Source organism: Phodopus roborovskii, unplaced genomic scaffold, assembly GCF_943737965.1.
Source record: "Phodopus roborovskii unplaced genomic scaffold, PHOROB, whole genome shotgun sequence".
NCBI lineage: Eukaryota > Metazoa > Chordata > Mammalia > Rodentia > Cricetidae > Phodopus > Phodopus roborovskii.
Window position 1 is genome coordinate 65,724 of NW_026126103.1, and position 24,467 is coordinate 90,190.

The 24,467-nt window shown below is 36.9% G+C and overlaps 1 protein-coding gene across 1 annotated transcript in view; it reads left to right on the forward strand.

Moving 5' to 3' along the window:
- Positions 1–24,467, forward strand: part of LOC127218442 (uncharacterized) — a 59,127-nt gene that overhangs the window by 12,920 nt on the left and 21,740 nt on the right. Inside the window, exon 4 of the mRNA XM_051179467.1 lies at positions 478–571. Within this exon, the coding sequence (XP_051035424.1) occupies positions 478–571 (94 nt within the window). The remainder of the gene's footprint in view (positions 1–477; positions 572–24,467) is intronic.

A 24,467-nucleotide genomic window follows, 5' to 3' on the forward strand; every position in this document is an offset into this window, starting at 1 on the left:
GGAAATTGAATTCAAAGCCCCTAACAAGCAGGCTTTCTATAATATTTAAATGAGACAGTACGATTCTTTGTGTAATATCCTGCTTTCTAAAATTTACTTTCAATTGCGTAATAAATAACATAGATTAATGGTTGGATAGGAAAATGGATATATAAATATATGTATGTTAATACATGCAATAAAATGGTAATGTTTAGGTCAATGTGGCAGATATAAGGATATTTGCTGAAATTCCTTTTTAGTTTTCTATATGCTTAAAAGTTTTTGAAACAAAATGCTATATAAAATCAGATGAAGTAAAGCACCTTGATCATGAAATAGATTTGATATATTGCAACTCCTACTAATTCCTTTACTTGAGTACAGTCATAAAATGGGAATATTCATTGTGTATTATACAAAAATTTAAGATATTGGTATAATCAGTTAATGCAAATGCTATATCATAACCGAATATTTTTAATTTTTATGTGCCAGAGAAGAGAGGAGTATGCCAGAACTTCAACCTTACCATAATTCTGCATATGGTTTGGATACTGATAGGAATTTTCCTCAACTTAATCAAAGCAAGGTAAACACTGAAATTCGTTTGTCAAATAAACTAAGTTTACAGAAGACATCAAAGAAAGAACTGCCATGGATAATTAAAGCAGAATATACAAATGCTAAAGTAAATGTTATTGAAAATTAAAACTGCAAGTAATGGGGTGTTTAGTGCCAGGTTTTATATCAAATATCAATAGAGTACAGGGCCAGGCCTGCAGCAGTGACACTGGAATGTTCTTTTCCTCTTTTCCCATCATTTTTTGCTGGGTAAAATCAACTTGCACAGATATCAAAGACAGGCTTCAAGAAAAATAAAGTATATAATGAAAAGGAAACAAATTGCCAGAAGAGGGCAAAGGAGATACGAGTAAAAAGACAAGAATTTTCTATAGATATTAAAATCTTATATCTAGCAATATATTTCCAGTTGCAGAGATGGTTAAAAAGAAGTCATGTGGAGATCTTGGAGATTCAATTATTTTAGGATTTGCTCTGAATTAGAAAATAAAATAAAAGGGACCTTGCTGTCACATGAGACTGCAAGTTTAGGAGGTATCAGAAATATTGTTGTTCAAATGAATCATAAAGTGCCACTGTTGCGGTTTGAAAGAAAATGACCCCCTAAAGGGAGTAACACTATTAGGAGGTGTGGCATTGTTAGAGTAGGCGTGGTCTTATTGGAGAAAGTGTGTCACTGTGGGGGTAGGCTTTGAGATCTCTTTTCTCAAGCTTCACTCAGTGTGACAGTCAACTTGCTGCTGCCTTCTGGTAAAATGTAGTCAGCACCATGACTTCCTGAATGCTACCATGCTCCCCATCATGATGATAATGGACAGAACCTCTGAAACTGTAAGCCCCTACTTCAATTACATATTTTCGTTGTAACAGTTGCTGTGGTCATAGGGTTTCTTCACAGCAGTAAGAAACCCTAACTAAGACAGCCACAAATTCTTTTTGTTGTCCTATGTTTATCTTTAAATATGCCAATAGTTATCTCTTTATTCTACAGAAGAACTATACTGAAATTAAACAACCCAAACTCAGTATATTTGTATGTATGTATGTATGTATATATCTATGTATGTCTAAACTGGTAGCATCAAGGCCAGTTAAATACTGGGACACTGAAAGGTTAAACTCAGTGTTTATTGAATATAAAAGATTTGTGGCAAGTAATTTTTCTACCTAAAATCAAATAAATTAAATATATGAACTTTAATATAGCAGCATTAAAGATCTATTCCAAAGCACCATTCAAAAATATTAAAGTATTCTGGATGACTATCCTAATGTAAATGTTCATATTTGCAAAATGGTATCCTCTAAAACTGTCAAATGTTTTGTAGGAAGAAACTATGAATTAGAAAATCTAGCATACTTTTCCATTTCAGACATTTTAATTCTTCTTATCCCTATAGTTATATCTGTTATCTCTGTTATCTATCTGGTTTCCAAATCTTCTATTTGGCTTTACTTTCTCTCCTTTCCTCTCAGATTTTAGAAAGTGCCATGTACACACTCAGTGTGGATAAAACTAATGAGGAAGGGCACATGAAATGCTTATCAGCTAGGATATATATATATCTACCAGTTTGATATATATCCTTCTCCATTTCCTTTCCTTCTCTCAGTCTTTCTGTGGATAAATGGTTACTATTGTTATTATTTTGTCTATCTAAATGTTTATATTATTGAGTCCTGTAAATATTTCCTTGACTGTAGAAAACACAAGTGATCCAACATGTCTGTCCCAATCTAGCATATTCTTCTCTTTGAAATTGCTTTCCAGTTTGGAGACCTAACAAAATAGAAATTGACTACATAAATTAGCTAGTGAAGAACTAGGAGACTTTCAGAGATGGCTGTTCAGAAAGATGTCTACATGTATTATACAATAAATGTGCTTTTAAAATATTGCTTTTGATAAATTCTGGCTTTTCAGATGCTAAATCTCAAACTGTTTCCACTGAATTAAAACCATATTCCATTGATAATTTCTTTATTCAGCTAGATAACATATACAAACAGAACAGTTTGAATTAAGCCTTAAATTGTCCATGTTAATTTGTTTTCTAATTGATAAACAATTAGATTTAAGAGAGTGGTAGCAAGAAATTGTTTTTGATAGCACTTTTTCATCTAACCCCACCAACACCTTTATATTTAACATAAAGTAGCTTTTAAAGTTGTTGTCATCACAGCATGAGCATATAATTAGAAAGAACACCATATTCTGAACCTTTGACAGTAAAAGTATGTATGCTGTATAATTTAGTCCTACAGGAACTCACTACTGAGTTTGTTGGTTATATTTGCTTTTTTCTAATCAGAAATTTTAAAATATAATTGGCCTTTTAAAATAAGCTTACTTACTGGAGTCTTTGCCACAGAATAAACAAACTTGCATAATTTTCATCTATGAAAGAGCTCAGTACTATATTGGGACATTTTGTAATTATTAAAGTTTAAAAAAAACAATATGTTTTGATGATTACAAAACAAATACTGATATACAGAACAAATACTGATATAACTGGAACATTTAACAATAAAATAGCAGCAACACTTTAGGAGAAATGTCCTCCCCAAAAGTGAATACTTTAACAGTTAGAACTTCCAAATTTGATAACATCAATCACAAAAAATACTCAGTTGCCAACTTCATTGTATTTGCAAATTGAAAAAATTAAAAATAGGATGATAAGTCCAGGAAATCATTCATCCTAGATCATATATGAAAATATTTAATTAATTAAGTTACTCCATATATATATATGTGTGTGTGTGTGTGTGTGTTTGTGTGTGTATGTGTGTGTGTGTGTGTGTATAATATTATTATGACATACTTTCTCCTTAGAAGCTAATATCATTTTAAAGTTAACTTCCTCCATTATAAACTGTTCTGTGAAAAGTTGAAGAGCTCTAGATCACTACTATATTTTTAATGGGCAACATCTCTGCAAATATTTTTTTCTTTCTTTTTATTTTAATTATTTATTTTTATTTTACATGTCGATCCCAGTTCCCTCTTCCTCCCTCCCTCCCTCTATCCCTCTTACACTCTCTACCCCTTCACATGCACCCTGACCACCTTCCCTTCCCATCCCCCCACCCCAATTCCACATGTATGGCAATGCCATCCAGGTGGAGTCATGTAAATCTGTCAATTAAGGACTTTCTAAAATCCAACGAGAATAAGTACACAACATACCCGAAATTATGGGACACCTTGAAAGCAGTGTTACTAGGGAAATTCATTGCACTAAGTGCCCATATGAAGAAAACAGAGGATAGTCACATAAGAGAATTAACAGCACAACTGAAAGACTTAGAACAAAAAGAAGCAACCTCACCTTGGAGGAGTAGACACCAGGAAATAATCAATTCGAGGGCTGAAATCAACAAAATAAAAAACAGGAAAACAATACAAAAAATCAATGCAACAAAGAGTTGGTTTTTTGAGAAAATCAACAAGACAGACAAACCTTTATCCAAACTAACAAAAAAGCAGAGAGAGAACATGCAAATTAACAAAATCAGAAACGAAAAGGGGAACATAATAATGGACACAGAGGAAATCCAGACAATTTTCAAGTCATACTTTGAAAACCTGTATTCCACGAAAATTGAAAATTTAAAGGTAATGGACAAATTTCTGGATAACTATCACTTACCAAAATTAAATCAAGAATAGACAAACAACTTAAATAGACCTATAACCCGCAATGAAATAGAAGCAGTCATCGAAAGCCTTCCAACCAAAAAAAGTCCAGGGCCAGATGGATTCATTGCAGAATTCTACTAGACATTCAAGGAAGAACTAATACCACTACTCCTCAAACTGTTCCACAAAATTGAAACAGAAGGTTCATTGCCAAACTCTTTCAACAAGACCACAATAACCTTCGTACCAAAGCCTCACAAAGACACAATTAAGAAAGAAAACTACAGACCAATATCCCTGATGAACATCGATTCAAAAATACTCAATAAAATACTGACAAATCTAATCCAAGAATACATCAGAGAAATCATCCACCATGACCAAGTAGGCTTCATCCCTGGATTACAGGGATGGTTTAACATATGAAAATCTATCAACGTGATCCATAATATAAACAAACAGAAAAACAAAAACCATGAGCATCTCCCTAGATGCTGAAAAAGCCTTCGACAAAATTCAACAACCTTTCATGATAAAGGTCGTGGAGAGATCAGGGATAACAGGAACATACCTAAACATAATAAGAGCAATATACAGCAAACCAACAGCCAACATCAAACTGAATGGAGAGAAGTTTAAGGAACAAGACAAGGCTGCCCTCTCTCTCCATATCTCTTCAATATTATACTTGAAGTTCTAGCTGAAACTATAAGACAACAAAAGGAGATCAAGTGGATCCAAAATGGAAAGGAAGAAGTCAAACTGTCTCTATTTGCAGATGATATGATAGTTTACATAAGCGACCCAATAATTTTTTTTTTCTTGGCTTTCTGTACTTTCTTTAAGAAATTTGTTAATTTCTTCCAATTTTTTGTTTCTTTTCTTTTCCATTTCTTTAAGGGATTTTCTCACATCATATATGAGGGCCTCTATCATTTTTATGACAACAATTTTTAAGTCGTTCTCTTCTGCTTCATCTGCTTTGGAGTGTTCAGGTCTAGTTGGTGTAGAGTCCCTAGATCCTGGTGGTATTATGCTTGTCTTTCTATTGTTAGGTGTTTTCTTGTATTGACATCTTCCCATCGCTTCTTCCAGTAGGTGCAGGTGGGGTCTCTCTCTCTTTCTATGGTATCCCCCAGGTGGGCTTAGGTGGGTTAGAAGTTCAATGTCTGTAGCTCTGGGTGGACCAAGCTCTCTAGGAGGTCTCTCCTCAGGCAGGGCCGGATGATGGATGTCAAATATCAGGCTCCAGAAGAAGACAGGCATTGGGGGTCAAAGATCCTAAAGGCTGGGAATCAGGATTGTCCAAGTGCCTATAGGTGGATCTAGCCTGGGCCTGGCACTCTCCAGCTGAGGCCTTTTCAGCAGAAGCCTGGTGATGGGGGTCAAGGATTCAGTAGGCAGGGGCTCTGAATGTCCTTGAGGGGATAGGTGAATTTCTGGGAGCAGCCCGGAACTCTAGTAGAGGACTGAGGCTGGGGGTCAGTGACCAGGCAGGTGGGTGCTCCAGGTGGTCCCACGTGGTTAGGCAGGTCTAGTGTGCTCATAACAGCTCAAGGAAGTTCCCTGAAGTGGTAGGATTGTTAGGCCCCATGCTCTGTCCCAGTGCTCAACCAGAGAGGTTGGACAGTGGGCAGGGTAGGGCACCAGGTAGGGGAAGTGCAGGCTCTTGGTGTGTGTGTGTGTGTGTGTGTGTGTGTCGTGTGTGTGTGTGTGTGTGTGTGTGTGTGTGTGTGTGTGTGTGTGTGTGTATGTATCAGAGCCCAGGAGTGCTCTCGATGGAGACAGGACATGGGGATCAAGATCCGGGGAAAATCCAGGGAATTCCCAGGGAAGGGTGTGTGTGGGGATTCCACCCGGTTTGGTCCCAGACTCACCTCTAGCAAAGGCCTGGCGATGAGGGTCAAAGACGATGGGGTTCAAAGAATAGGCTGTGATTCAGGATGTTTCAGCACCAATAGGCAGATCTAGCTGGGGCCTGGCACTCTCTAGCTGCGAACTCTTTAGCAGAGGCCTGGTGGTGGGGGTATGAGACTATTTTACTAGAAAAAAAATCTATCACTGAGGATTTAAATCTGAGATACTAATAGAATGATTATATATATATGTGTATGTGTGTGTGTGTGTGTGTGTGTGTCTGTGTGTGTGTGTGTGTGTGTGTGTGAATAGTAACAAGAGGTTCAACTATAGGACTGAGAACAAATTAGGGTCCCTGTTTATCTGTTACCATGTTGTAATTTCAAGAGAAAAGACATGACATTGCTTAAAGTTACGTTAGTGGTCTAATTAGAAATAAAAATTTTCTTGTTGATTACATTTGTAATCTTCTAAGATTAAATCTGTGGAGAATATTAAAGCTTGATTAAGAACATTTTACAGTAGCATCAACAAATTAAGTCCCATACTTTCAATAATGTTATTGAAATATGCTCAATGAGTGTAAAATTGTGACCTGCAACATCATTCATACATTTTCATGTTTACAAAAATCTTCCCCTTTCAATGATTCTATTCAAAGGATAAGAAAATTTAGGGCATTTTTGGTGGTGGGGGGCTATGCATGTAAGAGTGCAAGCACCCTAAGCTTGATTGAAAAGAAATAGTTTCTCATTCAGGAACTTTTATCATGGTTAGAGATCTTGAATCAAATGGGTTCTTAGAACACATTCCTATTAATCTAGGATCACGATACAATTATGAACTGATAATAAAAGCTTAAAAAACAAAACTGGTGTATTAAGACCACACATATGCTTATTAAACATTTTTCCATAACAATCTGTCTTCAAAAAAGCATTAGTTATTTCCCCATTGCCATTGAAACATATGAGCTTGCCACTGAGCGTTTATCTTTTAATTATTTCTTTGCAAAATATTCACTAAATCAATGAGCAGCCCCCCTTAACCCAAACAAGACAATTTCCTTTTGCAAAAAGTTATTAATAATGGTTTAGAACCCAAACTGATCTAGTGAACATTCTTGGTCCAGACAGCCCCTGCTTTTTATCCCTATTTTAGGTCCCATGGTAGGAGTGTTAAGTTTAGGAAATATGGGTTCTTGTGGAGTTAACTACCTTTAATTGAAAATAAAAATATTTATTACAATTCCCTTCATATTATATATCTTTCTTTAAATTTATCCAGCATGTATTGACCATTTGAAGTCTCTAGGAGCAGTAAATTATTGCTTTGAACCTACCTTTCTAACTGTGTTCCCTTGACTGAGTGATTTACCTGGCCCATCTGGTATGTGAGGTTTTCACCCCATGCAGAGATTATATTTTCTTGATCACGAGAAGTTTTCTCTTAAAACTTCCTGATGTTTTGTCATCCCCCTTACTATAAAGAGGCAACACTAATTGCCACTGGAGAATTGGGGCAATGATTTGGTATGGCCTCTTCCAACTGGATGAGGTCATTGGGGATAGCTGTCAGAGTAACCCTCTAATGGGTCTATCTGAAAGACTCCGAAAACACAGCAATAATTCCATTCATCTTTTACCATCTCCTTTCTAGTATTTAGCAAACATTTCTTTTTCCATGAGTTAATGACAGGGAAAAACCCTCTTTACTTGGTAACACACAAATTTATTGGGTAAAGTAAAATTTCATCTTAAAAGGCACAATTTTGGTGGCTTTTTTATTTACTCTACCACCCCAATAGCATCGTGTGCTATTTTATTTAGCTATGATCTAAACACCTTTTAGAATTATCTCCAGCATTTCTCCCCTTTTTATTTTAATTTATTTTATTACTATTTTTTATTTTTTCTTATTTTACAAATCAACCACAGTTCCCTCTCCCTCTCTCCTATGCCTCCCAAACCTCTCTCCCATCCCCCCCCCACTGCACAGGGAGGGTAATGCCTTCCAGAAGGGATCACCAAAAATCTGTCAAGTCCTTTGGAGTAGGGTCTAGGCCCTTCCCCCCCTGTCTCTAGGCTAAGGGAGTATCCCTCCATGGGGAATGTGCTCCCAAAGTCCTTTCGTGCACCAGCGATACATCTTGGTTCCACTGTCAGAAGTCCCTTAGACTGCCCAGGCCTTCTAACTGAGACCAAAGTTCAGGGGGTCTAAATCAGTATAATTCTGGTTTCCCAGCTATCAGTCTGGGGGTCCATGAGCTCCCCTTTGGTCAGGTCAGCTGTCTCAATGGATTTCTTTTGCCTGGTCTTGATCCCTTTCCTTATCACTCCTCCCTCTCTGCAACTGGATTCCAGGAGCTCAGCTCAGTGTTTAGCTGTGGGTGTCTGCTTCCTTTTCCATCAGTGTTACAAGCAGTGTTTCCCGCCAGCCTGGTCCCACAGCCATACCACTCCAAATAACACACAGAGACACTATATTAGATACAATGCTGTTGGCCTCTTACTAGCATTTCTTATTGGCTAGCTCTGTCTTAAATATTAACCCATTTCTATTAATCTAAGTATTTCCACATGGTCTTATTTTACTGGAGAGAGGATAGGGACCTGTGTTCTCTTGGTCCTACATGTTGAATCTCCTCCTACAACTTCCCGAATCCTCCTTGTCTCCTAGTCTTGCCTATCTTGCTTTCCTATTGGCCAACAGTGCTTTATTCATTAACCAGTAAGAGAAACATATTTACAGAATGACATTTCATATCACATCAGCTACTTAGATGAGGGTTCTATGATGACATATAAGTTAGTTATTAATCTCATTATTAGGGAAAGGCATTGAAGGTAGCCTTTTCACTGTTGCTCAGATTATTAGTTGGGGTCATCCTTGTAGGTCTCTGGACATTTCTTTAGAGACAGTTTTCTCTTCAAACCTATAATGGCTCCCTCAATTATGGTATCTCTTTTCACTCCCATCTATTCAGCTCCGGACTCAATCTCTTAAAGCTTTCAGTGTTTCCTATCTCTCTGTTCCTTTGTCAATTTGGCTTATGTTCCTAATCACAGTCTTCATGTAACAATGATGCTTATCAGCTTGCCTCAGTCATAGTAACAATGCTTGTCACAGCTTCTGGTTGAAGCTAGAACATCTAACACTGTTTAAATATGTGCCCCCCACTCTCTCCATCTCTCCTCATGTGTCTGAGGTTCCAACAAGGTGTTACTCTAGGCTGCCTCACACTGAATTGTACAGTTAATGTCAGGATACAGTTTTACAGGAAAATCTAGAGTTTGTATTTTGTGGAATAAAATGGTAATGTATAAAAATATAGACTACTAAAGCAGAGGATTAGAACTTAACTGTCCTGAATAAAGTTTCTGATACTCAGAATATTCAGCTATAAATTCACATCAAAATAGGTTTTAGGTATAAGATTGTGAAAGAAAATAATGGAATGATGTCTGGAGTATAGTTATTAATTTCCAAATGGAACCTGTTACAATGAGCAAGTAAAACTATTAGATAGCACTTGGCCACCAGGATGAAGTAGTATGTTGCATTCTCTTTGTGTTCCAAAAGTCTATGAATACACACAGAATAATGGAAGACTTCCAAGAAGCAGCTTTGTGCTGGCAATGTGTTCTTTGAACTAAAGTGTAATGCACAGACAAAGGATGAATGGAAAGGATGAGAGAATAAATTATCTGTCAAAATTTTCAACATCTGTCTTGCAAATTATTCCAGAATAAGCATGAGGTGTGGACCTAATTCCAGAAAGTCTACAGTGAGATAATGTACACTGGTAGTATACTTGTCAAAGCTTGCATCTACATTTTAAGACAGCAGTTTAATTAGTATCTTGCTATAAATTCTTGTTTCCTTATCAAATTCGCCTATCTCTCTAATATAAGGATGAACATATAAAACTAAAAATCTGCACATACCCTTATTGTAATCCTTAGTAATGTTATAAAACTATAAGAAAAACAATCACAACTTGCTTCATGGTAGCAAGGTGGTTAACTGTGTGGTGCCTAGCCCATGACATGCTATACTGGCTTTTAGAAATATAATTACCATTCAGTTGTTGATGGAGTATGATTTATAACCAACTGGACTTCAGTCCCTCTCAGATGCAAGGGCAAGGAATTAATGCTCTGTATAATTTCTCCATGGATATCTCCCTGTGGATATAAATTACAATGGCCCTGGTAATAGAAGGCAGCATTGTCAAGGGTCAAGTGCCTTGGGTACTCGTGTATCTTATATGACTCAATGTGGAGTAAAATTAATTGCTAATTGGCAACCACCTTTGGGAAAACATGATGGCACTATATATAGGAACCATATAGCTAATCTAGTAAAAAACAATTATCTTTTTTTGTCTTCAGTCTTTGCTCAGCGATAATCTATGACCTACCTTTTGATAATATATATTAATAAGGAACATGTGTAAAAGAGTCCTAAATATTCCTTAATTTAAATATGCTGTTCTATCTATAGCCTGTGAGATATGAATGATATTTCTCAGTGATCATTGCCGGATACAAATTAACCTACTTGACAACTTGATCTTTTTATCTACCTGAATAATTTACTGACCTAATCATCATATCCAAACCCCCGAAAACTTTTGGCTCAGGCTGCCCTAGATAATTCAGCTTTGAGAAAATTTTGAGCAGTGTATCTGAGAGTTTGGACATCAAACTCTGATCTCATCCAAGAAAAGCCCAGAATGTTAGACAGAAAACTAATTGTCCACCCTGCAGTCAGAGCCTCTCAGACCAAAGAGCACCTAGGTGTTGTGCTAGCACACTAGCTCTATCCCCATGTTTATTTGAATAGGTACTTTTCATACTGTATTAGAACTGTTGCCTGTCAATGAATAATGAAGTTTAGAAGACTCTTATGAAAAGATTTGGCATTGAATACTGCTGTTCCTAAACATCATAAACTAGAGTACCTCTAATGTGGCTAGTCTTTTTGTTGTTTTTGTTTTGTTTTGTTTTGTTTTTGTGAGTACTTGCTCTTTATTTCAGCCTGTCCTCGAACTCAGAGATTTACCTGCCTCTGCCTCCCAAGTGCTGGGATTAAAGGTGTGTGGCACCATGCCTGGCTAAGTCTACCTAGTCTTATACACTGTGTTCATATTAGACAACTAAAACCACTAGGGACGACCAATGTCTCCTCAGTCACATAATTTTAAAATCACCTACAATATTTGTAACAGTTAAACAAGTGCAGTAATTCATGAAACTACTCTTCAAGGGTAGCAGAATATATTTACTAACATTTAAATTTCACTAATTGTTATTACATATTAATATGTATGCATACAATAACAACTAGTGAAAAGAGAGACCATGAATATTAAAGAGAGCTGGGAGGAACATGTGGGATTATTTCGAAGGAGAAAAGGGAAGACAGAAGTGCTGTAATTAAATTGTCTCAATCATTAAAAATAATGAAGTGTCTTTTACATTATAAACCTATTTTATGTTCTTAATTTTTTAAAATTATTGAAAATAGATTCTTCTCACATATAATGCATGGTGACTGCAGTTTCCCCACCCTCCACTCCTCCAAGCTTCCTCCATTACCATGCTCCCCAAAATCCACTCCCCATCTGTTTCTTCTTCAGAAAAACGCAGGCTTCCAAAGCAAATAAAGTGTATTTTCATCTTAAACAAATAGCACATCTCTTAAATTCTCTAGATGAAATGTTCTACTTTTACCAATAGATGGCAGTAACTAACCTTCACATATCTACCTTCTCTCAGATTTGCCAATGGTACAGATAGTGTATATGTTAACTCAAAACTTAAATTGTGAAAATATTCTTGTCATGTTGTAAAGTAGTTTCAGCAAGGGTGAGATGGCTCACCGAGTAAAAGCACATGATGCAAAACCTGACTACTGAAGGAGAGAACTGACTCCTGCCTTTTTCCCTCAGACTTCCACTTATGTATGTACACACCTCTCATCATCCCTTCCGCAGATACACACACACACACACACACACACACACACAGAGAGAGAGAGAGAGAGAGAGAGAGAGAGAGAGAGAGAGTAAATAGAGTGGTTTTAATAATAAAAATCTTTCTTGTTAGTAAATATTAGTAAATATTTTAATAATCACAGTTTTCTAAAATTCATAAAACTTTCTCAGATTTTGATAATAACAGATAACAAGCTATTGCCTTAATGGGATGAAATGAGGCTAACAAGAAACATGTTTTTAAAAGTTCAAAAACCTACTTTGGGGATTTGTGTAGGACAGAGTAATATATACAGGCTGTTTCTCCTAATTAACAAAATCAGCATCTTTATATTGAATCAGAGGCTGGGGTGGTGGAAAGGAGAGCTTAAGAAGTTTAAGGCTCCATTTCCAACATTTCCAATATGTGGCCTAAAGATTTTTATAGTGTTGCAATAGAAAGAATCTGAATTTTCTCTGTGTGATATTTGTGTGTGCTGGTGCATGTGTGTGTGTGTGTGTGTGTGTGTGTGTGTATGTGTTTGTGTGTGTGTATGTTTGAGTGTGTGTGCATCTGCAAAGACCAGAGGGCAATATCTGGCTATCATTCTTTATGTGTCATATACCTTTTTTCTTTCTTTCTTTCTTTCTTTCTTTCTTCTTTTTTTAAGATGTGTTTTCTTCATTTGCCAGCAAGCATCAAGGATCAGCCTACCTTTGCCTCCCCAGTCTAGGATGACGTGTGTCACCATGTCAGGCTTTGCCTCATGTGCAGCTTTGGAACAAAATTCAGGTGTTTTACTCTATCAGCCAAACACTTTACTGACAGGACATCTTACTGAGATCAGGAATGTATTTTTAATTGAATATATATATGTATATGTATATGTATATATGAGTGTTTTGCCCATATGCATGTATCTGTATTTCATGTGTGCCTGGTAACTGTGGAGAGCTGTAGCTTTTCTTGTACTTTTTTTAGTGACCACCAGCTCTCAAATAACGACTTGATGACATATCATTAATTATGAAATCTTGGCCTTTAGCTTAGGCTTGTTTCCAACTAGCTCTTATAACGTAATTAATCTGTTTTCTATTAATTTATGTTTTAACAGGTGGCTTTTTACCTCTCTTTCTTTCTGTATGTTCAACTCCCTCCATGTCTCTCTGATGTCTCCCTCGTGCATAGTTTCCTCCTGAGTTCCTCTCTCTCCCAGGAAGTCCCACCTAATTCTTTCCTGTCTTGCTGTTGGTCATTCATCTCTTTATTAAATCAATCAGAAGGTTAGTAAAGACACATCTCCACAGCGCACAAAAAGATCGTCCTACAACAGAAATCAGAAAAGGATGTTGAATTCCCTGGAGTTAGATGTGGTTCTGAGCCACCATGTGGGTGCTGAGAACTAAACCTACCTCTTCTGCAAGGGCAGAAAGTGCTCTTGGCCACTGACCCATATCTCCAGCTCCAAATCTAATTTTTTACAGCATCTAATTTTTAAACAGAATCTAATTTTTAAACAGCATAGGACCGACACAGACGCCCCTAAACATGGGTGTTATAGTTAGGAGGACTGGGCAGTTAGGAGGACTTTGGGAGGCCATTCCACATAGAGGGATACTCTCTCAGCCTAGACCCAAGGGGGGGGGACCTAAGTTCTGCTCCAAATGATATGACAGAATTTGAAGAATTTGAATTTCTGCTCCTCCCTGGGAAGCAGAAAGGGAATGGGATGGTTGGGAGGGGGACAGGAAAGGAGGGATGGGTGAGGGAACTGGGATTGACATGTAAAACAAGCTTGTTTCAAATTTAAATAAAAATATTACCATAAAAAGCTCATAAGCTGAAATTTGAGTCTTACCCTCAACAAACATTTATTTTAGCCCAATTCTTTTGCATTACATAAATTTTAGTTTTATAGTTTATTATTTATTCATGTATGTACATACATATCTTGCTTTCAATAATCAAGTTAAACAATTTCACTTGTAAAAAATGTGGGGTTAAGTTCTCTGCACCAAATAATTTGGAGGATAAAACTCAAATATATTATTGTTATTTCAAAAAAATTCAGTTGATTTGCATCAAACAATGGTATTCTAAAACAAGACTCAATCATGAAAACCTATTATTTAAGCCCAAGACTACAGATGCTTTTTAAATATTATTACTTGTTACTTTACCTTTTCTATGTTTTTCAATATTTAAAATTAAACAGTGCTTTTTTTTGTTCTTGTTTATTTCACTTAGTGTAAGTTTCCACAGTTCTGTCTAGGATATTTCAAATGATAGAATCTTATTATTAAAGTTGTTGTATAATATTCTACTGAACATAATTTAAAAACTTAATAGATATTTGAATTTGAAGAAAAGGCAAAATGGTTGGGGGGATAGATTTGTGCTGAAACTATGCAAAATAACATGTAGGTTCTCAAATTTTTTAATTGTCGCATCCTTGTAATAATTGAAATTGATATGATGAAGAAATATGTAGTTGGAGGTTTCTGATCCCATCTGCCAGTTCCCAAATAACCACTCTAAGGCTTAATATTACATATAATTGTTTGGTCAGTGGCTCAGGCATATTACTGACTAGCTTTCCCAATTAAGTTAGCCAATTTCTATTATTCTATATTTTACCACAATGAGTGTGACTTATTACTTCACCCCAGTGGCCACATGGTGTCACCTGACTTTGACTTCTTTCTCTACATATCTCCGTTTGGATTTTCTACCTATGTATACTCTTCCCTGCCATAGGCCAAAACAGCTTTATTCATCAACCAATAAAAGCAACACATAATGGCAGTATACAGAAGGACATCCCACATCATCTCCATTTTTATATCTAATTAAAAAGGAAAGTTTAAATTTTAACACAGTAAAATGATATATAACAAAACAGTTTTCAAGCAAGAATTACAGTTAACAATATTTAGTCTAGTTGTATTTGGCAAAGTCAAAGAAAATGCTCTATTATTTATCCTATCTTTGTGAGCCTAAAGTTTTATATTGAGTTTATCTTTTATTATAACTAAGGAAAACTACAACTTGTCTCTAACAAAAACAGCCTACACAAGAAAATGCTGTTATTGAGAAGTTCTACTTACTCTGTTCTTTTGTGTTTAGAATCCCTTTTCAAGCTTTTGTCAGGTATTAAGTGAAAATCCTTGCCAAGTGTTTGGATGACACATGTGCTTGGAGGTTTTTTGTCCTGCCTGTCAGTTCCTGAAGCCTTTTATAACACTTACTCTAAGGCATAGTACCAATTACATATTTTGGCCAATGGCTCAGGCGTATTTCTTACTAGCTCTTCATATAAATTAATGTATTTCTAATATTCTGCACTTTTCCATGAGGTTCATGACTTGTTACCTCAGATGTTGCTTCCCCAGCATCTACATGGCATCTCCTTCACTCTGCCTTCTTTCTTTCTGTAACTGTGTTTGGATTTCCTGTTTAGCTATATTCTGCCTGGCCATTGGTCAAAATTGCCTTATTCATCAACCAACAAAAGCAATACATATTCACATCATACAGAAGGACATCCCACAACAGAAATATATGCACTCCCACTTTTATTTCAGCATTATTCATGGTAGTCAGTATATAAATTGTCCCTTTAAATACTTTGCCTCTAAGCTCTGCATCTAACAGCTTCAGAGGAAACATATGATACATGACAGATGATTGAGAGCATAGACAGGATTTTTTTATGTGGAAGAGGGTTTATGTTACTTTTTCATTGATCCAAAAGGCTGAATCAGAATTAAAGGAAACATCACCTCAGTGTAATGTGTTAAGTTTCTAACAACTGGAACAATATCAGGTTGTTCTGCTGGACAGGGGTGAAGGAGCCAATTAAATGACAGTTGTGATTCTCTGATAATCAGCTGTAAGAAACTGTATACTTCTTCTGCATGCCACACTTTAAATTGGATTAAACTTCACATGTGAAGGATCAAAAGGGTTTTGTGTGTGTTTGCCTCAAAGTATATTGTTTTAACAATACTTATTAGGGAGTTTATTATGTGTTTTTCTCACATTTATACTCCCAACTGTTCCCAGTTTCATGCCCACCCCTATTTTGTTTCTTCTTTCAGAAATCTCATGAAGTTCAATTCATGCTCTCCATATATTATTGGCTATGTGTCCTTCCAACAGAAACACACTGACCTACTAGACCTGTGCATTTCAAAACATCCTTTTTGAACTCTGTGTTGTCAGTTTGCTAAATTCCAATGCTACTCTTTGAAGCCCACTTTCTTTTTTAATTATTATTTTTTCTTATTTTACATATGGATCACAGTTCCCTCTCCCTCCCATCCTCTCCTGTCCCCCTAAACCTCCTCCCATCCTATTCCCCACCCAGTCCCCAGAGAGGGTGAGGCCTTCCAGGAGGGATCATCAAAATCTGTCAAGTCATTTGGGGTAGGGCCTAGGCCCTCCCTCCTGCCTCTAGGCTAAGGGAGTATTCCCCCATGGGGAATGTGCTCCCAAAGTCCTTTTGTGCACCAGGGATACATCCTATTGTCAGAGGTCACTTAGACTGCCCAGGCCTTCTAACTGAGACCCATGTTTAGGAGGTCTGAGTCGGTCCAATTCTGGTTTCCCAGCTATCAGTCTGGGGTTCCATGAGCTCCCCCTTGTTCAGGTCAGCTATGTGGGTTTCTGCAGCCTGGTCTTGACCCCTTTGCTCCTCATCCTCTCTCTTTGAAACTTGATTCCAGGACTTCACCTCAGTGTTTAGCTGTGGGTGTCTGCTTCTGTTTCCATCATCTACTAGATGAGGGATCTAGGATGGCATATAAGGTAGATATCAATGTCATTACCAGGGAAGAGCATTTAGGGTACCCTCTGTACTATTACTCAGATTGTTAGTTTGTATCATTCTTGTAGGTCTCTGGATATTTCTCTAGTGCTGGTTTTCTCTTCAAACCTATATTGGCTCCCTCTATTATGGCATCTCTTTTCCTGTTCCCCTCTTTTCCTCCCCTGCCTCAATCTTCCTGTTCCCTCATGTTCTCCTCTCCCCTCCTGCTCTCCCTTTCTCATTCTCCTTACTGCCTCCCCCTGCTCCCAATATTCTCAGGAGATCTTGTCCCTTTCTTCTTCTGTGGGGGCCTTGTATGTCTCTCTTCGGGTCCTCCTTGTATCCTACCTTTTCTGGCAATGTGAATTATAGGCTGGTGATACTTTGCTCTATGTCTAAAATCCATATATGAGTGAGTGCATACCATGTGTGTCTTTTTGTGGCTGGGTTACCTCACTCAGGATAATTTCTTCTAGTTCTACCCATTTGCTTTCAAATTTCCAGATTCCATTGTTTGTTTTCCGATGAGTAGTACTCCATTGTGTAAATGTACCACATTTTCTTTATCCATTCTTCAGTTGAGGGGCATTTGGGTTGCTTCCAGGTTCTAGCTATTACAAATAATGCTGCTATGAACATAGTTGAACACATGTCTTTGTTGCATGGATGTGCATCTTTTGGGTATATGCCTAAGAGTGGAATTGCCAGATCATGTGGTAGACTGATTCCATATTTTCCTGAGGAAACACCATACTGATTTCTAAAGTGTCTGTATGAGTTGGTACTCCCAGCAGTAGTGGAGTAGTGTTCCCCTCTCTCCACATCCTCTCCAGCATCAACTGTCATTGGCGTTTCTAATTTTAGCCATTCTGACAGGAGTAAGATGGTATCTCAGAGTTTCCTTGATTTGCATTTCTCTGATTGCTAAGGATATTGAACACTTTCTTAAGTGTCTTTCAGACGTTTTTGGAATCCTCTACTGAGAATTCTCCATTTAGTACTGTACCCCACTTTTAAATTGGATTATTTAATGTTTTGGTGACTGGCTTCTTGAGGTCTTTGTCTATTTTGGAGAGCAGACCTCTGTCAGATGTGGGGTTGTGAAGATCTTTTCCCACTCTTTGGGCTGCCATTTTGCCTTGTTCACTGTGTCCTTTGCCTTACAGAATGAAGCCCATTTTCTAATAAGTAACATTTAGTTTATGGAAGATTATTTGCTGAGCCCTATTCACTCAACTAGCCTTCAGTCATCTCTGTGGAAATTATCCTTGACTTAAAAGCACATTCCCAGGGAACCATCATCAAATAGTATCCTGGAATCAATTAGGCATTTATTTGGCAGATAATTTCTCTAACCTTATGGTTACCTAAATGTAAATAGCTTCTGTGGTGGAAATTTCACATTTATTTTTGAAGGTCTAACTAATTTTTTACTATCAAAATTGTTCTTAGACAATTTCACAGAAATGCAATTCATACTGACTGTTACATTATCCTACCCTCTCCTAACTCCATACCACCCCTGTCTACCTTCTTCCTACTCTATAATTCTCTCTCCAATGTTCATATTTCTTTACTTTATTATATTAACATAGAGTTAAATAAGGGTCATTTGTAAGAATATGGGTTTGGCACTATCCTTTGGTGCCTGCTGGGCTCAGCAATGTGTACCCAATTAAAGACCATGAAACAACCAATAGCCAGTAGTTCAGAAATAAATGGTAGAGCCCCATAAGTCCCTCTACTTTCATTGGCAAATTGTTGATAGCCAAATCTTATATTAGCCCAGCACAGGTAGGTATCCACAGATGTGATCTAATGATTGCAGTGGTTGTGTCAAATTTATAGGATTGCATCTTTATTTTATAGTTCGGAAGTACTTCCTGCCTGCTCTTTCTTCTACAGTGTTCCATGAAACTTAGAGAAAGTGTTAAAATTATTTTGTTTAGAACTGAGTAAATGAACTAAACTTTTACTTGTTTTCAGCATCTTGGGCTGTCATGAGTCTCTACATCTCCACTGTTCATTATAAGGAGAGGTTTCTCTGATCAAAGCTGGGAACAGCTTTTGTTTTTTGTTTTTTTTTTGTTTGTTTGTTTGTTTTGTTTTTTTAACATAACCATAGATTCTTAGAAGGCAGTTTTATGTCATGCCAATTTAATTATACTACAGCAATATGTTTCTACAAGGGCCTGCAATCTCCCCAGACTAAAACTATTAGCAACTTTTTCAGGACAAGGCACAGGGCTCCTTACTTGAGAGGGCCTCAAAACCAGTCAGAGAGATGCTAGTTACGCTCACAATAGTGAAGATTCTATTGCACAAGTGGGCCTATAATGCCTGGAAGATTGACCTTCCATTTCTGTTTGGCCTGCTGTCATTATCCCTTATGACCAAGGTGTGGGATGTCACTCTAGTCAAATTTCTATTAACCATAGTCCAAAGAGTTTATTTGGATTACATGTTTGGGCCACAGTTCATTGTTGAAGAAAGCCAAGGGAGGAACTCAAGCAGTGCAGAGTCCAGGAGTAATAAATGAAGCAGAAATACTGGAGCAATTCTGCTACTGGCTCAGTTTCCCAGCTCATACTCAGCTTCCTCATATAGTGCAGGGCCAATGGTAATCCCGCATACAGTGGGCTGGGCATTCCAAGATCAGTTAAAAAATGCAACATAGACTTGCCAATGTGTCAATTTGATGGAAGCATTTTCTCAATTGTACTTTCCTCTTCCAAGATAATAGTGGCTTATGTCAAGTTGACCAAACAAACAAACAAACAAAAACAAAACAAAACCTGATCAGGACAGATATCTTCATCAATATGATCTTATTCCCTAGTTCTAGCATGCAAGAAATAGGGTTGACAAGAGCCTATATTGTTTTGTAAGCTCCTAGGGCCCCCGGTATCCTACCCTTGGGCCTGAGAAAATGCTCAGGAACTCACTGTTTCTAGCAGCAGTGCCATTCCGGCATGAAAGAAAAATTATCATAAAATTTTTATTTAAGACAAAAGATCACAGGTTTCCATATAGATTTTTAAACTCTTTATCCTGATTACTCCTCCCTATAATCCCACCCTTCACCTCACCATCACTGCACTTCCTCTCTGTCCAAAGTAATTACTTTTACTCATGTCCTCTTCCTACTTCATTGGCTTCCATGGGTACTCCATATTAAACAAACAGAACAAAAGAGTAAGAGCTAGAATCCATATGTAAGCAAGTATGAGGTGTTTGTACTTTGGGGCCTCAGTGACCTCACTCAGTATAGTATTTTCCAAGTACACATATTTTTTCAGCAAATGTCATAATTTAATTTTTCCTTACAGCTGAACAAAATTCCATTGCATAATGTGTACCACATTTTATTGTCTATTATCTGGTGATGAACTCCGAGTATCCATCAGCTTTTAACATATGGTAAATAGAGCAGTCATGAACATGGATATGCAAGTATTTCTGCAGTATAATAGAGAGTTCTTCATGTAGATGTCCAGAAGTAGTATAGCTGAGTTAAAAGGTAGTTTTGGTTTTGGTTATTGTGAAACCTTCAGACTGATTTTCAACCTGGCTTCATTAGTTACATTCTTAACAAAACTGTATAAGGTTCTCCTTTCCCCATATTCACAGCAGTGTGTGTTGTTATTAGTATTCTTAATGAGGGCCATTCTTTCTAGAGTGACATTGAATCTTAAAGGGGTTTTAATCTGTGTTCTCTGGGTAGCTAGGGATTGCAGAACACTTTAAAAGTGTTCACTGGCCTGTGTATTTCTTCTTTTGAGACCTACTTAATTCTTTAGTTCATTTTAATTAGGTTGTTTGCTCTTGGAGGTTTTCTCTTTGTATATGCAAAGCACCAAATCTCTTTCCATTGTAGCTAGCAAAAAATTCACCCATTTTGTGAGGTGCATTTTCATGTGATTGTTGGTTTCCTTGGTTGTACTTTTTTTAAAAAAAATTTCATGAAATCCCATTTGTCAATTGATATCTTATTCCATGTGTTACTAGAATCCTGTTCAGAAAACTACTACCTATACTTATATGCTCAATATTACAGAATGATACTGACTGAAAACAGATAACAGAAATCATTCTAATAGAGGACTCACATATCAGTCCACATATCTAGAACTACTTGATTTTTGACAAAGATGCCAAAAATATACATTGAATAAAGGACATCTTCTACAAATAGTTCTGGGAAACCTGGAGATCAGTGAACAGAGGAATGAAGCTCTCTTTTATCTTACATGAAATTCAACTTCAAATGAATCAAAGGCCTCTCTCATAGTGTAAATAAATTTAAAATATTGGAACACTTAATAAAAAGGCTCAGAAGGCCTTGATTGATTTGATTAGGAACAGTTTTAAAAGCAGTTTTTATTTGTAGAAATCAGGATTGCCTTTGACTTGTTGGGCATATTTTATTTGATGCCACTCTATGCACTGTGGACAAATATGGATTATTATTCTATAGATCTAATGGTTGTAGTAGTCAGTATATCAAAATGTGCTTTTAATCACAAAATGTCCCTCTAGGACCAATATTAGCTATTTGGTGGATAGGACAGTATGAGTAAGGATTTTTTTCCATTTTTAAAAGTTATTAGGATCTGAGTTTGATTCCAGGCACCCTCATGGCATCACTCAACCATCTGTAACTATAGTTCTAGGGCATTCAGCATCTTCTTCAAATGACTATGTGAACAGAACACATACATATTTGAAAACAAACACTCATGCAAAGAAAATAATCATCAACCGATATTCAAAACTTATTTATTATTGTGTATAATGTATGTATGTATTCATGCGTTCATGTCACAGCACATGTGTGGAGATAAGAAAACTTCTGGACATTATGCATATGTAATATTTTCTCAATAACTCTGGCCGAATTTTTGAGACAAGCACCAGTCTAATATTTCTTTCAGTAAAACCAATGAAAATAATTTATATAGCTTGTTTTGAAATGTTAAGAGTTACTTAGTGTAGTTGTTGCATCTTCTTCTTGGTTTTCCTTCTTGTATTATCGTGCTTGGAAGCATGTGATTAGAATTTTAAACAGCGTTTTGAGCCTTGATCTTTTCACTTACTGAATTTATTAAAACTGAGTTTCCAAAATAAAACTTGTTGTCTACCATGAGCAAAGCATTATATTATGCCAAGAAATAGTAGGCAGACTTCAAAGATATATACAATGACATTCTTGTCACCAAACATCTTTGATTTCCTTTGTTTTGTTTATTTTTGACAGAGTCTATGTTTCTAAGTTTTGGAAATAACTCCCAATCCACCTGCCTCTGCTTCCTGAGTGCAAAGATGGCAGGGGAGCCTGTTACACTTGGCTTACATTTTTTTTTACTCTTCTATTTGTTTTTCAATTATCTTTTCCCTTCCACACACATATTCAGGGAATTTAGCCAAAGATATTTAACCTGAAAGCCAAGTGAGTAAAATTTAATCTTTCTTTCTTCTTTTATTGTTTTTTTTTTTTTTTTTGTTTTTCTTTGTTTGTTGTTTCTTTTGCTTTTCAAGGCACGGTTTCTATATGTAGCTTTGGAGCCTATTCTGACATTTACTCTGTAGGCTAGGCTGGCCTCGAACTCAAGAGATCCACCTGCCTCTGCCTCCCGAGTGCTGGGATTAAAAGCGTGTACCACCACCAACTGGCAATTTTTATATCTTACCAATTTGTAATTTGTAACCTAATAATAGTGGATTATGCTGGGCCAAGGTAGAAAGTAGATACTGATTTAGAGTACTCAATTCAAAATTAGCATAACCAGAGGTTCTTCTTGTTTATAAATCCCTGATTTCATATCTTGTTTCACTTGTGTCTTTGACCTTGTCACATTTATGAAAATATCCCCCTTCAGAGTTTGAATTTTTAACATAATATTAAAAATATAATTGTAGATTTTTTTGAGTATTGACCAAGTTCTCTTTTCTATTTTAGTTTCTCTTATTTATTCTAGGCAATAATTACAAGTAGAAAGATTAGATCTTATATTAGACAAGATCATAAAAATTATTTAGGGCCATTGCTTGGACACCAGGGAACGTAGAACATCTGCCGAAGCAGATCCCGAAGTGTGCAGGTGGGCCTGTTGCAGTGTTTGGATTTGAGCTTTGGTGTTTGAACCCAGGATCTCCAAACGCATGGTGCTGCCTTTCCATTACATTGTAAAATATATGTAGCTAGTCTTGGAAACAATGGAAACAAGACTGAACTAGCAGGCATTTGGCTATTACGGACCACTGCAAAGTGTGTGGGTTGTTCAGAACCCTCCTGGCTTTGCTTTCGTTGAATTTGAGGATCCCCGAGATGCCGCGGATGCTGTCTGAGAGCTGGATGGAAGAACACCATGTGGCTGCCTTGTGAGAGTGGAACTGTTGAATGGTGATAAAAGAAGTTGCAATCTTGGCTCGCCGCCCTCCTGGGGTCCTGGCGCTTGAGATGATTACCGTAGGAGTCCTCTACCTAGGCAAAGATCTCCAAGGAAGAGAAGCTTCTCTCGAAGCAGGAGCAGGTCATTTTCTAGAGATAAGAGAAGAGAAAGGTCTCTGTCTTGGGAGAGAAACCACAAGCCATCTCGTTCCTTCTCTAGGTCTCGTAGCTGCTCTAGGTCAAATGTTAGGAAGTAGAAGACCAGCTTGCTAAAGAAGTGGTGTACAGCAAATAACTTCATTTGACAGTAGTACATACAGGAAATTCAAGTTTTGTTTGAGACTTCATAATCTTGGTGCATTTTAAAGATGTTTTAGCTGTTCAAATTTGCTTTGAACTTTAGTTTTTCATAGACTAAAACCTAGATCCCACCCAGTTAAAGTGCGATGTGCTAATGATACAGAAACCAATGGCAAAAAGTAAATAAAATTCTAGTTTGTCTAGTAGCTGAGATACTATGTGGAGCTGTGGGTAAAATGATAAGCAGTCTTTTAAAAGCAGTTAGTGAATACCAGCTAACAGGTAAAGGTGGGAACTGTACCCTGAAGGCTTTCAGAGGTTCCTTACTGATTGCTATATATGGACACATAGCTGTAACATTTTTTATTTGGAAATGGAAGACTTTAAATTACCAGTGTCCTATCAGTGTAAGGGTACATTATGGAGCTGAACCTTTGAGTTACTGTGCAAGATTTCTTTTTCATGCTGTCATTTGTGATATGTTTGTGAGTGTCTGTCTTTGGAACTTAGATGTGTTTCTTGTATGCAGCAGAAGGATGGATTTTATCTTTGTATTCATTCTGTTAGCATGTGTCTTTTTATAGGTGAGTTAAGAACATTAATATTGAGGGAAAGTAAGGACCATTGATTGTTAATTCTTGTTTGTTTTAGATTTGTTGTTGGCAGTGGTATTGTGAGTATTCTTGCCCTGCTTTTTCCTTTGGGTTCTGATAAAGTGGGATTATCTATTGCCTATGTCTCCGTGAGCATAGTTAACTTCCTTTGTTTGGAGGTTTCCTTACAGAACTTTCGGTAGGGCTGGATCTGTGGATATATGTTGTGAAAATCTGGCTTTGTCACTGAATATTTCGTTTTCTCCATCTATAGTGATCGAGACCTAGCAGGAATATTTGTTAGGATAAATCATATATTTTTCAT